At 39.1% G+C, this 13,416-nt stretch overlaps 1 protein-coding gene across 2 annotated transcripts in view; it reads left to right on the forward strand.

The window, feature by feature from the left end:
- TTC6 (tetratricopeptide repeat domain 6) overlaps positions 1-13,416 on the forward strand; it is a 248,209-nt gene that overhangs the window by 81,374 nt on the left and 153,419 nt on the right. For both annotated transcript variants that reach the window (XM_054665996.2, XM_054665997.2), the window contains 2 exons: positions 3,129-3,239; positions 5,732-5,938. In XM_054665996.2, the coding sequence (XP_054521971.2) occupies positions 3,129-3,239; positions 5,732-5,938 (318 nt within the window). The remainder of the gene's footprint in view (positions 1-3,128; positions 3,240-5,731; positions 5,939-13,416) is intronic.

Genomic DNA, 13,416 nt, shown 5'->3' on the forward strand with positions numbered 1-13,416 from the left:
TTTTTCTTTTTCAAGATTGTTTTGCCTATTCAGGGGAACTTTCAATTCCATATGAATTTTAGGATCAGTTTTTCTATTTCTGAAAAAAAGGCCCTTGTTTTTTTGATAGGGGTTGCAAAGAATCTGTAGATAGCTTTGGGGAGTCTTGCCATCTTAACAATATTAAGTCTTTTAATCCATGGACATAGGGTGCCTTTCCTTTCATTTAGGGCTTCTTTAATTTCTTTCAGCAATATTTTATACAAGTCTTGTGGTTTTTTGGTTAAATTTATTTCTAAGTATTTTATTCTCATTTATGGCATTTTAAATGGAATTGTTTTCTTAATTTTGTTTATAGATTGTTCATTGTTTGAAAATAAAACTTATTTTTACATATTTACCCTGTACCCTACAACTTTAGTGAATTAGTTTATTAGCTCTAGTAGGTTTTTTTTGTATTCTTTCTGATTTTCTGTATATGTGTAATCATATTCATTTGCAAATAAAGAGATTTTTTATAATTACTGGTTTTTATTATTCTGACAGTGAACTTGGGGCAGTGTTCTTTGTGTGTTTCTGCTCAGAGGTCATTGAACTTAGGGGGTTTGTAGCTGTCATGATATTTGGAAAATTTTTGGCCATTTGTGTGTGAATATTTTCAGTCACTCCCCATATCCCTTTCTGGAACCCCAATTAAATATATGTTCGACTGAGTATTTGTTCATTTTATTTCAGTTTTATTTCTCTCTGTGGTTCATTTGGCATGGTTCCTGTTGATATGCCTTTAAGTTAACTGACATTTTCTTCTGCAATGTCTTTCTCTTCTGTTAATGCCACTCAGTGAGAATTTTATTTTAGATGATGTATGTTCTATCTATAGATGTCACATTTCATTCTGTTTCTTACATTTGCTCCTCTTTTTGCTTACATTTTTATTTAATGTTGAACACTTATAATATTTATATTAGAAGTTTAAGATCCTTATTTGCTAATTCTGAAATGTATATCATTTCTGGGTCTTTTTGTATGATTTTCTTCCTGGTTATGTATCATATATTTGTGCTTCTTCATGTGACCAGCAACTTCTGATTGGATTTTGGACATTATGAATTTTACATTGGGTTTTACTGACTTCCTTTAAAGAGTGTTGGAGTTTGTTCTGATAGGCAGTTAAGTTACTTGAAGAGCAGTTTGATTTTTTCAAGAATTATTTTAAAGCATTGTTAATGTCCACAGAAGCCTTTACTCAAGGGTTAATTTAGCATGACTACTAACAGATGATCCTTCTGGCCTTTATAATGAATGTACCACGTATCTTGCATGTCTGGTGGGAGACCTAATGAATCCCAACCTTGTGTGAGCTCTGAGAATTGTGACTTATAGCTCTTTAGTAATTGTTTTCTTCCCTGGCAGGGTTTCTTTGTCTAGCCTCATGGGTTTCCCCATTGCATGGGCAGACTTTCAGCCAAAGCCTCAAGGACCCTATGCCGATTTCTGGAGCTCTTTCTCTATGCAGTGCCCTCATCTCCACTCTAGCCCCTTTGTCCTCCTCTCATCTGATTTCTGTCTCTTCAATTTAGTAAGATACTTGGGCTCTGTTTGGCTTTTGCCTTTTTGTGCCATGTTCTGGAAATTGTGTCAGGCAGAAGTCAGGTAATTGTAGCTCTTACCTTATTTGTTTCCATTCTCTGTCATCACAGTTCTGCACTGCCTGCTGTCAAATCCTAAAAGAGTGGCTGTAATATTTTGTCCAGTTTTATAGTTATTTATAACAAGAGGACAGAAGTAGAAGCCAATGGCCTGAATTAGATCCTTTTAATAAAACAAATAAAAAGTAGAAAAATAAGAGTTTTAAGGTACAGTGGGAGTTTGAATCTTGCTGTTGACATTACTAAAAGGCTAGAAGAAAAAGGGACCTTAAAATTTCATGTAGGCCAGGCACAGTGTCTCATGCCTGTGTAATCCCAGCACTTTGGGAGGCCAAGGAGGGAGGATTCCTTAAGGCCACAAGCTCAAGATCAGCCTGGGCAATGTAGAGATACCCCGTCTCTACAAAAAACAAAAACATTAGTTGAGTGTTGTGGTATGCACTTTGTAGTCCATGCCACTCAGGAGGCTGAGGTGAAAGGAACACTTGAGCCCAGGAGTTTGAGGTTACGGGGAGCTATGATTGCACCACTGCATTCCAGCATGGGTGACAGAGCAAGTCTCTGTTTCAAAAAAAAAGTCATGTAGTTGAATGCCTATTTAAAAAGTAATAAGACTGAGGTGAAGGAAAGCAAAATAATGTGCCTGTTGATGCCTGATTTGTGGCTTCACAGTTTGGATGGACAGAACCTGGGTCTCTTTATTCCTACATCATTGTTAGTAGTTGGAGTGTACTATCTTCTTGCCATCTCAACTGAGTAGAGAGTATATCACTGCAATTGTCATTAGCTATGGTAAAAATGATACTAACAGTCCATCCAGTGAGGTTTTAAGCATATTCCCTCTTGCCCTTGGTTGCATTAAATTTTAGTTTTGATTTTATCTTTCCTGTGCAGTGTTTTATACAATCTGACTTAATAGCATTGTTTTATAGCATCTGACTTAATATTACCTAATTATCTTGTTAAATCTAAAAATATATTTATAGAGATCAGCAAAAAGCCATGAAATTGAAAACATAGGCAAAAAAGTTTTATATTTATTTATTTATTTATTTATTAAACAGAATTTCCCTCTTGTTGTCCAGGCTGTAGTGCGATGGCATGATCTCAGCTCACTGCAACCTCTTCCTCCTGGGTTCAAGCAATTCTCCTGCCTCAGCCTCCCAAGTAGCTGGGATTACAGACATGTGCCATCATGCCTTGCTACTTTTGTATTTTTACTAGAGTTGGGGTTTCACTATGTTGGTCAGGCTCATCTCAAATTCCTGACCTCAGGTGATCCACCCATCTCGGCCTCCCAAAGTGCCGGGATTACAGGCATGAGCCACCACACCCTGACTTTATTGTTTTTTCTTTATTCATTTACCATGTGTTATTGACTAGTTTATATGTCTCTATTTTTCATTTACTACACAAATTGACTAGCATTTTAGTATAATGAATAATGTGCCTCAATGATTTTAAAAATTGGCATCACTTTGTTTCCTTTTCTCATTCAAGGATATTTCTTTAATGGGAAAAATGTACCTCAAAACATCACCTATGCAAGCAGAAACACCTGAGATACAAGCAGAGTATAAATTCCAGATGGGTGCTGAGGAATCGCAAATGGTAAAGTCTTTAATAAAAATCCTCCTTGCCTCTGTTAAAGTAACAGCATGCTTCCTGTTGCTTGAATGTTTATATAGAGAGTTAAAAAAATTTCTCTGATGTATTTTAGAAGTGTGTTTACCTGTGAGAGCATCTAACTCGATACCACACTGGGAGTCTTGGCCATTTTGGCTCACTGTTGCTGGCTACCATGGACCTTCTGAGCTAAGGCCCCAGACTCTTTTTAGAAGGGGAGACTTTAACAATTCTGATTTAGAGACATTTAGATCTAGAAGGTAGGTGGATAATTAAAAATTGTTAGCTTCTAAGAAAGCATTACTTTTGTCTGTATTCAGCTAGAAGAATTGTTAAAAGCATTGCAAGGGGAGAATTTGGTTGAGAAATATGGACAGTTGGTGACAGAAATTTGTTTTGGAAGTAAATCTTTCTTTTTATCCATCTTTGGTAAAATAACCATTGGATTCAAAGCAATCTGGAACATATTCCTTGTGAATGGAAAGTATCTCCTTGTGTATAGAAACTCACATTTACATAGAAAAGTGATAGCCTGATGGTCAGTTCCTTTACAAAGAGTTCATAAAATGTTACCATTAAATAACAAGCTCCTGTGGTTCCTGGAAATATGACCCCCACATACATAAAATTGTGATCATATTTCATTTTTAGGTTAGCATATCATGTTCAGAAAGTGCATGGAATTTTTTCTTTTCACAAAAGCTATGGGTCCTATAATGTTAGAGTTACCACAAATGGTAGAACTACTGGAGTTTGAGATGCTTTGGGGCCATATCTTTTTCTCCTTTCTGTTCTTATCACCGGCCTTATGATCCAGCATGAGATGGTACTAGTAGCCCTTTGTAATAGTATGTGGATATATCAATTAGGAAGCCTTACCACATATGCTATGGACTTAAGACTGACATCTAGGGTAGCTGCCTCTAGTTGACACCGTTTACAAATATATATCAAAACTTCTGACCTCGACGCCTCTAACAGGTATAGTAAACTGAACGTACAATATCAGTTAGGTTTAGCCAAATAGAAATCTTCATTAATAGAATAAACTTAATACCATTCACTACATTCATATAAAGTATAAGGAAAGATACCATTTTGAAGGAAACTGTGAAAAAGGCCAACAATCAGATATTTAGCTTAGATATCGTCTTGATTATTTAAAATAAAGAGTTAAACAAAAATATTAATTTATTTGTAATTCTGCTGGAACCATTCCCTAAGCATTGACATTTACAGGCAATCACTGGACCTCTTCTGGCCTCTGGCTTTTTATAAGGAAGCTGACCCACTTCTTTAGAGGTAAAATACCTTTCGACTTGGTACCGGGTCATGGATGCTTCCATCCACCCCTCCTGCCCTCAGACATCAGACTGCAGCTTCTTTGGCCTTTGGACTCTTGGACTTATACTAGTGGTTTGCTGGGGGCTTTTGGGCCTTTGGCCACAGATTGAAGGCTGCATTGTCAGATTCCCTACCTTTGAAAATTTTGGACTTGGACCGAGTCACTATTGGCTTCTTTCTTCCTCAGCTTGCAGAGGACACACACACAAACTAAGTACAAAAAAAGATATATCCCTTGTAAAGATGTGAGTCAAGCCAATGGAGCAGCTGAATGGCTCCCTGCTAAATATTCAAATGTCCCCCACCCTCTTGCAGTTAGATGGGGTCATGTAGCTGTTTGTGGCCAATGGGGTGTGAAGAAAAGTGATATGGTCACTGTTCTGTGGTGACCATAGAAGCTGTGTTCAGGTGTGAAGGAACTACAACCTGGAAGCAGCCTAGATGGCTGAGCTACCATGAGAAGTATACCTGCCCTAAAGAGCCACTTTGATTTGTAGTGAACACACTGTTCCAGTGTGTCGAACCACTAATTTTTTTTTTTTGGTTGGGCATAGCCTATCCTGATGACCAGTGACAAAAATGAGGCTAAAAAAGTTTAAGTAACTTGGCTAAGGTCAAACATCTATTAATTAACAGATCCAGGATTTGAATTCAGTCCCATCTGGTTAAAAACATTTTCTGAATCTTTCCATAACACCATCCAGTAGCTTGATAAAAACATGAGCTCCTGCTTGATGACTTGTGATATGGAAAAAAAAAGAACCAACATGAGTTCAAGATTAAAGTTCTATTTTACAAAATTAAATTTCTTGGTCTAGCTATACCTTCTTGCATAATAAAGAAAATTTCATAGTATTTGGTATTGTATGCCATCTTTTACCCTTAACAACTGTGGGGTGGCTGTAGTTTCTGAGATAAGGGCTGAGGAAAATAATTTGCCAGCCTTCACATTTTTCTTAAGTCAATTTGAGCTTCTCTTTCTAAATCTTCAGAGGAAACTCATCACCTATGCTTAGTTTCAAGCGTGCGTTTTCATATTCATCTTGTTGTCAGATAGAAACTGTTGCATCACAGAAAAGCCTAGAAGGACCAATAAAAAAAAAGCATTCTTGCACATTTACTTTTTCCAACAGAGTGTGCATAAGGAACTTCCTGAAACCATGTCAAGTATTCTCCAGATTGAACAAGAGGATATAGAATGGGGACCCTCAGAAGCAGAAAGCATAGTATTTAAACCTCAGGAAATTTCGCAAGTTCAGCCAGCAGAGGAATTAAGTAAACCTTTGGAAGATGGACAGCCCACAAGTGATTCAAAAGAAGCCAAGTGGGTGTCTTTAACGGTAAGAAACTATTTATGTTGGAAACACCTAATAGTTATGAGAATTGAGGATGTGCAGGTGTGAAGAATTGGCCCAGGCAAGGACCAACGTATGGGGCTGGGGGCGGGGGTGATGGTGTGTTCACTCTGAAAAGGGGGCCTCAGAAGTGCAAGTTGCCCACTTAGGAAAAGAAAACATGTTTTTTGAGGGTTTCTAGTGTCAACCCTAATTGCAACTCTGGGGAGAGAAAACAGATTTTCAAGGAGGGAAGGAATTTTTAGGTCTTTTAGAAATTGGCCAAGAATCTTCTAGTTACCATCTCGAGGAAGTCAGGAATTGTAGTCTAGGAAATAGAACTTGGTGAATTTTATAGCTTTTATAACTTTACCTCATTTAGGTTCATACTAACCCCTGAGTCTTTTTCTACTGTGAGGATGTTTACAAGATTCATTTTATCCATTGTTTACATAATTTTTATCATATTTGCATACCACCCTGCCTTTACTGTAGGGTTTAAGTTTCCTCTTATCCTTGGCTTTACTTTCCGAGGCTTTGGTTAGTTGTGGTCAACTGCAGTGTGGAAATAGATGAATACACATAGGACAATACGATATTTAGAGAGAGAGAGAGAGATAACATATTCACATAACTTTTATTACAGTATAATTGTTCTATTGTATTATTAGTTATGGTTGTTAATCTTATACTGTGCTTAACTTATAAATTAAACTTTATCATCAATATGTATGTATGGGAAAGAGCATAATGTATATAAGGTTCAGTACTATCCAAGGTTTCAAGCATCCACTGGGGTTTGGAACATATGCCTCACAGATAAGGGAGGATTGTTGTATTAATTCTTTTCATTAATTTGAGTCACTTTTTTTACTTAAATGAATTTATTTAAAAATAGATATATTATTAGCATTAAAAAAACAGACGCTTTTCCTTGAACCACAGCATATCATCTTGATTATCACCAGAAATCCTCTCCCAGACTGATTCAGATGGATGCCTCTCTGGGTAATTCCTCTACTTCTGGGTCTCCCCTCCCCACCAATGATTATGTTCCCAATACGCTTCACTGAGGTCAACTGGCCATTCCTCATTCTTCAATTTTTGCCCGAGACTCCCAACTCTGAAACCTGGGATTTGTCTGTGGCCTTCCTCTTCACTTGCTGTTTACATATAAATCAATCTCCAAGGCTTGGAAATTCCCAAATGTTATTCCCAAATGTTATTTTTCTTCTCTTTTCTAGTTACCCCATCCTAGTCTGGGTCCTGGTGACCTTATGTCTGAATTAATGCAGTGGTTATTCTTCATTTCTCAAGCCCTGTTTTCTCAGGTTTATCCTACATGACACTAGCCTATTGATCTTCCATGAATAACAGGTAATAAGGAAGATCCACAAGTAATAGTTGACCAGAGGAAATCCACCACTGCTTCCAGGGATAAGGGTCTTATCCTGTGGTTGGTGACTGACCCCATCAGTCATGCTCTTTACAAAGCATGCATTTGGATGTTTCTAAGAAGCATTCTAGGAAGAAGGTTTTGATCAGAGTGACTTGGTGAATGGATTAAAAAGACTCTAAATTGAAATGAGAAATGTTTCAAGGGGAGGAGAAGAGAATGTCTAATAAAATATTATGCCTTATTGTTGTGGGATATTGTGGGACCCTTCAGAAATGCCCTAAAATAGCACTGAACTATTCCCACCAAGTCTTCTCCAAGAATCATATATTTATTTATTTGTGTTAACATCTCAAGATCAGTTGTTATCCATGAACTTTACACTGTATGTGGACATTTGAGTCCATAAAGTTAGTTTCTAGCATTTCTGCTCAAAATGTTAGCAGAATGACGAACAATATACTCCAGCAAGCCTGGCCAGGTTGAGGATTAAGGGGACAAGAAGACCTTTTCTGACATGATTAAACAGAAGTAGCACAGAGGTGTAATAAAGGAACAATGCAGGACTTTAATTGCTCAGATATATGTTGGAAGGTCTTGTTCAGCAGAAAAAGTAGAGAATTTGATCAATCCTTACCTAACTGGCCATTTCTACTCTTAGAAGCTCGTTAGTATAATGAAGGTGATTAGTATTTTTGTCTAAATCATGAGGAACAAAAGAAAGTTAGATAGAAATAATAGTGATTCTGTGAAGAAATAACTGACACAAAGCCAATAATAGGATGGTTGAACATTTTAGAAAATGTCAGTGAAAGTCTATAAAAATATAGATATGATCACATGACCTGATATTATAAATGGAAGAAAGTTTAACAGGTATGGGGATGCCCTAAATCTCCCAAATTCTCACAAAACATGTATGAGTAATCTATTGCATTTAGAGTTTTAAAAATATCCATAGAAATGCATATCCATAGAAAAATATAAAGGTGGCATGTTGCTATGAAATTGTACCAAGAAAGCCGAGATCCAGAATGGGTTTAGTCCTGTGAATAATGTTAACAACAAAAACAAGTATTTTTGATGTTAGTTTTGGAGCAAAGAGAGGGGGAATAAAAAGAAAGATAACTCTGTCATATGGATGAATAGTGTGATGACAAGAGATGACAGCTGCCTTAATTTATTTTTGGAAAAAGGTTGAGGTTTTAAATAAACAGAAGTATAACAAAGAGAAAAGGAAGCTGATAAACTTATGCTTTGTGTCTTTTAAATCTGACAGGGAGAATGATCTTTAGAAAGAAGAATTCATAATAGAAACTTAAAGTCCAAGATTTGTAAAAGATTTTAAGAGTTAACTTGGATATCTGAGCCTGTTGGATGGCTCAGATAGATGGGTTTAAGCTTGTTGCACCTTTCAGCAGCAGCTTTGGGGAGCTGCTGCAGTGGGAGAGGTGCCAATGCCTGGAGAGTGGCAACTGCAAATATGACTTTTATATTTTTTTAAGTGTAAGGGTTGAGATTTCTGCAATCTATGCATTGATCTTGGACAAAACTCTAGAATTATTAAATGACTCATTAAAAGAATTGTGTTTGAACCCTTCTAAAAGGAAGTGGTAATCACTTGGAGTATGGGTCCCTTAAGGATAAGCCATGGAAGACTAACCTCATTTATTTTCCTAGAATTTGTAGACTGAATATCATAAAAATGTTAGACCTGGTGTTCAACGTGAGTCTCGTGGGAAGAGCACAGGCTCTGCAACTAGATGTCCAAGGACCGAATCCTCTCTTTACCCTTTACTAGTAGTGTGACCTTAGGCAAAGTACTGAACTCTCCTATATGTCTGTATTGTAAAATGATGATAATGACAGTGCCCACCTCATATTGTTTTTGTGAGGATTATATGTAGATGCTACAATATAAAGCACTTATAACAATGCCTGACATACAGAAAACTCAATAAATATTAGTTATTGCTATTATCATTGGAATATCAGCAACCTGCTTATGAAAGCCTCCCAATGTTGGTTTTGTAGAGGAGATTGTGGTCAGGTGGACTACTAAATGGATTTGTAACTACTTATGCAAAGGATGCACAACTAGTACATGGAAGTCTCGTGGACTGCTATAGGGCTGTGTCCAATTCAATATATTTCCTAATGGTTTAGATGATGTATTAGTCTGTTTTCATGCTGCTGATAAAGACATATCCAAAACTGGGAAATTTACAAAAGAAAGAGGTTTAATGGGCTCACAGTTCCACATGGCTGGGGAGGCCTCACAATCATGGTGGAAGGTGAGACGTGTGTCTCACATGGTGGCAGACAAGAGAAGAGAATGAGAGCCAAGAGAAAGGAGTTTCCCCTTATAAAACCATCAGATGTTGTGAGACTTATTAACTACCATGAGAACAGTATGGAGGAAACTGCCCCCATGATTCACTTATCTCCCACTGGGTCCCTCACACAACATGAGGGAATTATGGGAGCTACAATTCAAGATGAGATTTGGGTGGGGACAAAGTCAAACCATATCAGATGAGAAAATGGAAAACTTGCTGATTGAATTTGTAGATAGCATCAAAAATTCTACTGGTAAGATTTGTCTGGAGAAGGTGGAGCAAGATGGTGGAATAGAAGGCTCCATTGATTGTCCCCTCCACTCTACAGTAAACCAGGACACAGAACCTGACTGTAACTTCATATCACTGAAAGAGACATTGAAGACACAGGAAAAATAGTCTTGCATTGCTGACACCACCCCTCCCTGACCCGTTGGCAGCAGAGGGGTGGTGCAGAGAGTGTTTTTGTGCCCTGGGGAGAGGGAGAGCCAGCAAGTGTGAAGTATTGAACTCAGTGCTGTCTTGTTATAGCAGAAACCAAAACTTAACCAAACTCAGCTGGTGCCTGCCCACAGAGGGTGCATTTAAATGAGCCCTAGCCAGAGAGGAATAGCTGATCTCAGTGTTCGGAGCTTGATTTCTTAAAAGCCTTGCCACCATAGGCTAACATGCTTGGAGGCCCCAAATAAATTTGAAGGGCAATGTAGGCCACAAGTATTGCAACATGTAGGTAAGTCCTAGGGTTGAACTGGGCTCAGAGATAGTGGACTAGGGAGGCATGCAACCTACTGAGACACCAGCCAGGGCAGCTAAGGAGTGCTGGCATAACTCCTCCCCTAACCCCAGGCTGCATAGCTCATGGCTCCAAAAGCGACTCCTTCCTTTTGCTTTAGAAGAGGAGATGGAAGAGTGGGGAAGACTTTGTTTTGCGTCTTACATACCAACCTCAGCCACAGCAGGATAGGGCACTGGTCAGTGTCATGAGGCCCTAGCTCCCAGACATTTCTAGACATACCCTGGGCTGCCTTGAAGAGAAGGACCCAGTTGTGGTAAGATTCATCACCTCCTAACTGAAAAGTGCTTGGGCTCTGAATAACTAGAAAGGATACCAGTTGAGGGCCTTGGGTGAGACCCTGAGACTTGCTGGTCTCAGGCGAGACTCGGCACATTCCCAGCTGTGGTGGCTACAGGGTGAGACCCCTGCTTGAGAAAAGTGGAGGCAAAAGTAAAGAGGACTTTGTATTGCACCGTAGGAACCAGCTTGGCTATAGGGGAGTAGAGCACCAAGTGGGCTCTTGGGGTCCTTGAGTCCAGGACTTGGCTCTTTTACACCATTTCTGGACCTGCCCTAGGCCAGAGGGAAGCCCACTCCCCTGAAGGATGAGTCCCAGGACAAGCAGCATTTACCACAAGCTGACTGAAGAGCCCTTAGGCCTTGAGGAAACATTGGCAGGAGTCTGGCAACACTCCTCGTGGGCCTGAGATGGCGGTGGCCACAGGGAGAGGCTCCTCTGCTTTTGAAAAGTGGGGAGAAGAGTGGGAAGGATTTCATTTTGTGGTTTGAGTGCCAGTTTAGCTGTAGTGCAATAGAATGCCAGATGGACATCTAAAGGTTTTTGACTCTAGTCCCTGGCTCCTGGATGGCACCTCTGGTTGCACCCGGGGTCTGAGCGAATTTGCTGCAAATGACATAGGTCTGGCTGGTTTTGCCACCTGCTGATCGTAGAGCTCTAGGTCTTTGAGCAAACATAGGTAGTGGCCAGGGAGTGGTTATAGCAGGCCTTGAGCGAGACCCAGAGCTGTGCTGGCTTCAGATCTGACCCAGTGCAGTCCTAGGAATAGGGGCCACAGGGGTGCTTGTGTCACTCCATCCCCAGCTCCAGTTGGCTCAGGGGAGAGAGAGAGAGAGAGACAGAAAGAGAGAGAGACTTTGTTGTTTAGGACAAAGTAAAGAAGAGAACAAGAGTTTCTGCCTAGTAATTCAGAGAATTCTTCCAGATCTTGTTCAAGACCATCAAGGTGGTACCTCTATGAGTCTGCAAGTACCACAGCATTACTGGGCTTGGGGTCCCCCGCCCTAAAGCAGATACAGCTGAGATCACAGCACCCAACTGCTTTTGAATATCTGGAAAGCCTTCCCCAAAAGGATGGTACAAACAAGCCCAGACTGCAAAGTCTGCAATAAATACCTAACTCTTCAATGCCAAGACACAGACAGATATCTACAAGTATCACAATGATCCAGGAAAACATGACTTCACCAAATGAACTAAATAAGGCACCAAGGGCCAACCCTGAGAGAAATAGAGATATATTCAAAATATATAGAGACATCAAAATACCTGTTTTGAAGAAACTCAAAGAAATTCAAGATAACACAGAGAATCAATTCAGAATTCTATCTTAGAAATTTAACAAAGAGGCCGGGCGCGGTGGCTCACGCCTGTAATCCCAGCACTTTGGGAGGCCGAGGCGGGCGGATCACGAGGTCAGGAGATCGAGACCATCCTGGCTAACACGGTGAAACCTCGTCTCTACTAAAAATACAAAAAATTAGCCGGGCGTGGTAGCGGGCGCCTGTAGTCCCAGCTACTCGGGAGGCTGAGGCAGGAGAATGGCATGAACCTGGGAGGCGGAGCTTGCAGGGAGGCGGAGCTTGCAGTGAGCCGAGATCGCGCCACTGCACTCCAGCCTGGGCGACAGAGCGAGACTCCGTCTCAAAAAAAAAAAAAAAAAAAAAAAAAAAAAAAGAAATTTAACAAAGAAATTGAAATAATTAGAAAGAATCAAGCAGAAATTCTGGAGTTGAAAAATGCATTTGGCATACTGAAGAATGCATCAGAGTCTTTTAGTGGCAGAACTGATCAAGCAGAAGGAATAATTAATTAGCTTAAAGACAGGCTATTTGAAAATACACAGAGGAGACAAAAGAAAAAAGAATAAAACACAATGAAGCATACCTACAAAATCTATAAAATAATCTCAAAAGGGCAAATCTAAGTGTTATTGGCCTTAAAGAGGATGTAGAGAAAGACATAGAGGTAGAAAGTTTACTCAAAGGGATAATAACAGAGAACTTCCCCAACCTGGAGAAAGATATCACTATCCAAGTACAAGAAGGCTATAGAACACCAAGAAGATTTAACCCAAAGAAGACTGCTTCAAGACATTTAATAATTAAATTCCCAAAGGTCAAGGATAAAGAAAGGATTTCAAAAACAGCAAGAGAAAAGAAACAACATACAATAGAGCTCCAATATGTCCAGCAGCAGACTTTTCAGTGGAAACCTTACAGGCCACAAGAGAGTAGCATGACATACTTAAAATGCTGAATAAAAACAACTTTAAACCTAGAATAATGTATCTGGTGAAATTATCCTTCAGACATGAAGGAGAAATAAAGACTTTCCCAGACAAACAAAAGCTGAGGCATTTTATCAACACCAGACCTGTCTTACAAGAAATACTAAAAGGAGTACTTCAACCAGAGAGAAAAGCATGATAATGAGGAATAAATAATAATATGAAGGCACAAATCTCACTGGTAATAGTACACAGAAAAACAGAATATTATACCACCATAAATGTGGTGTGTAAACTTAAGTAGAGAGACTAAATGATTAACCAACAAAAAATAATAACTATAACAAGTTTTCAAGATATAGACAGTACCATAGATATAAATAGAAACAACAAGAAGATAAAAAGCAGGAGAATAAAGTTAAAGTGTAGAGACTTTATTAGTTTTT

This window comes from Pan troglodytes, chromosome 15 (assembly GCF_028858775.2).
Source record: "Pan troglodytes isolate AG18354 chromosome 15, NHGRI_mPanTro3-v2.0_pri, whole genome shotgun sequence".
NCBI lineage: Eukaryota > Metazoa > Chordata > Mammalia > Primates > Hominidae > Pan > Pan troglodytes.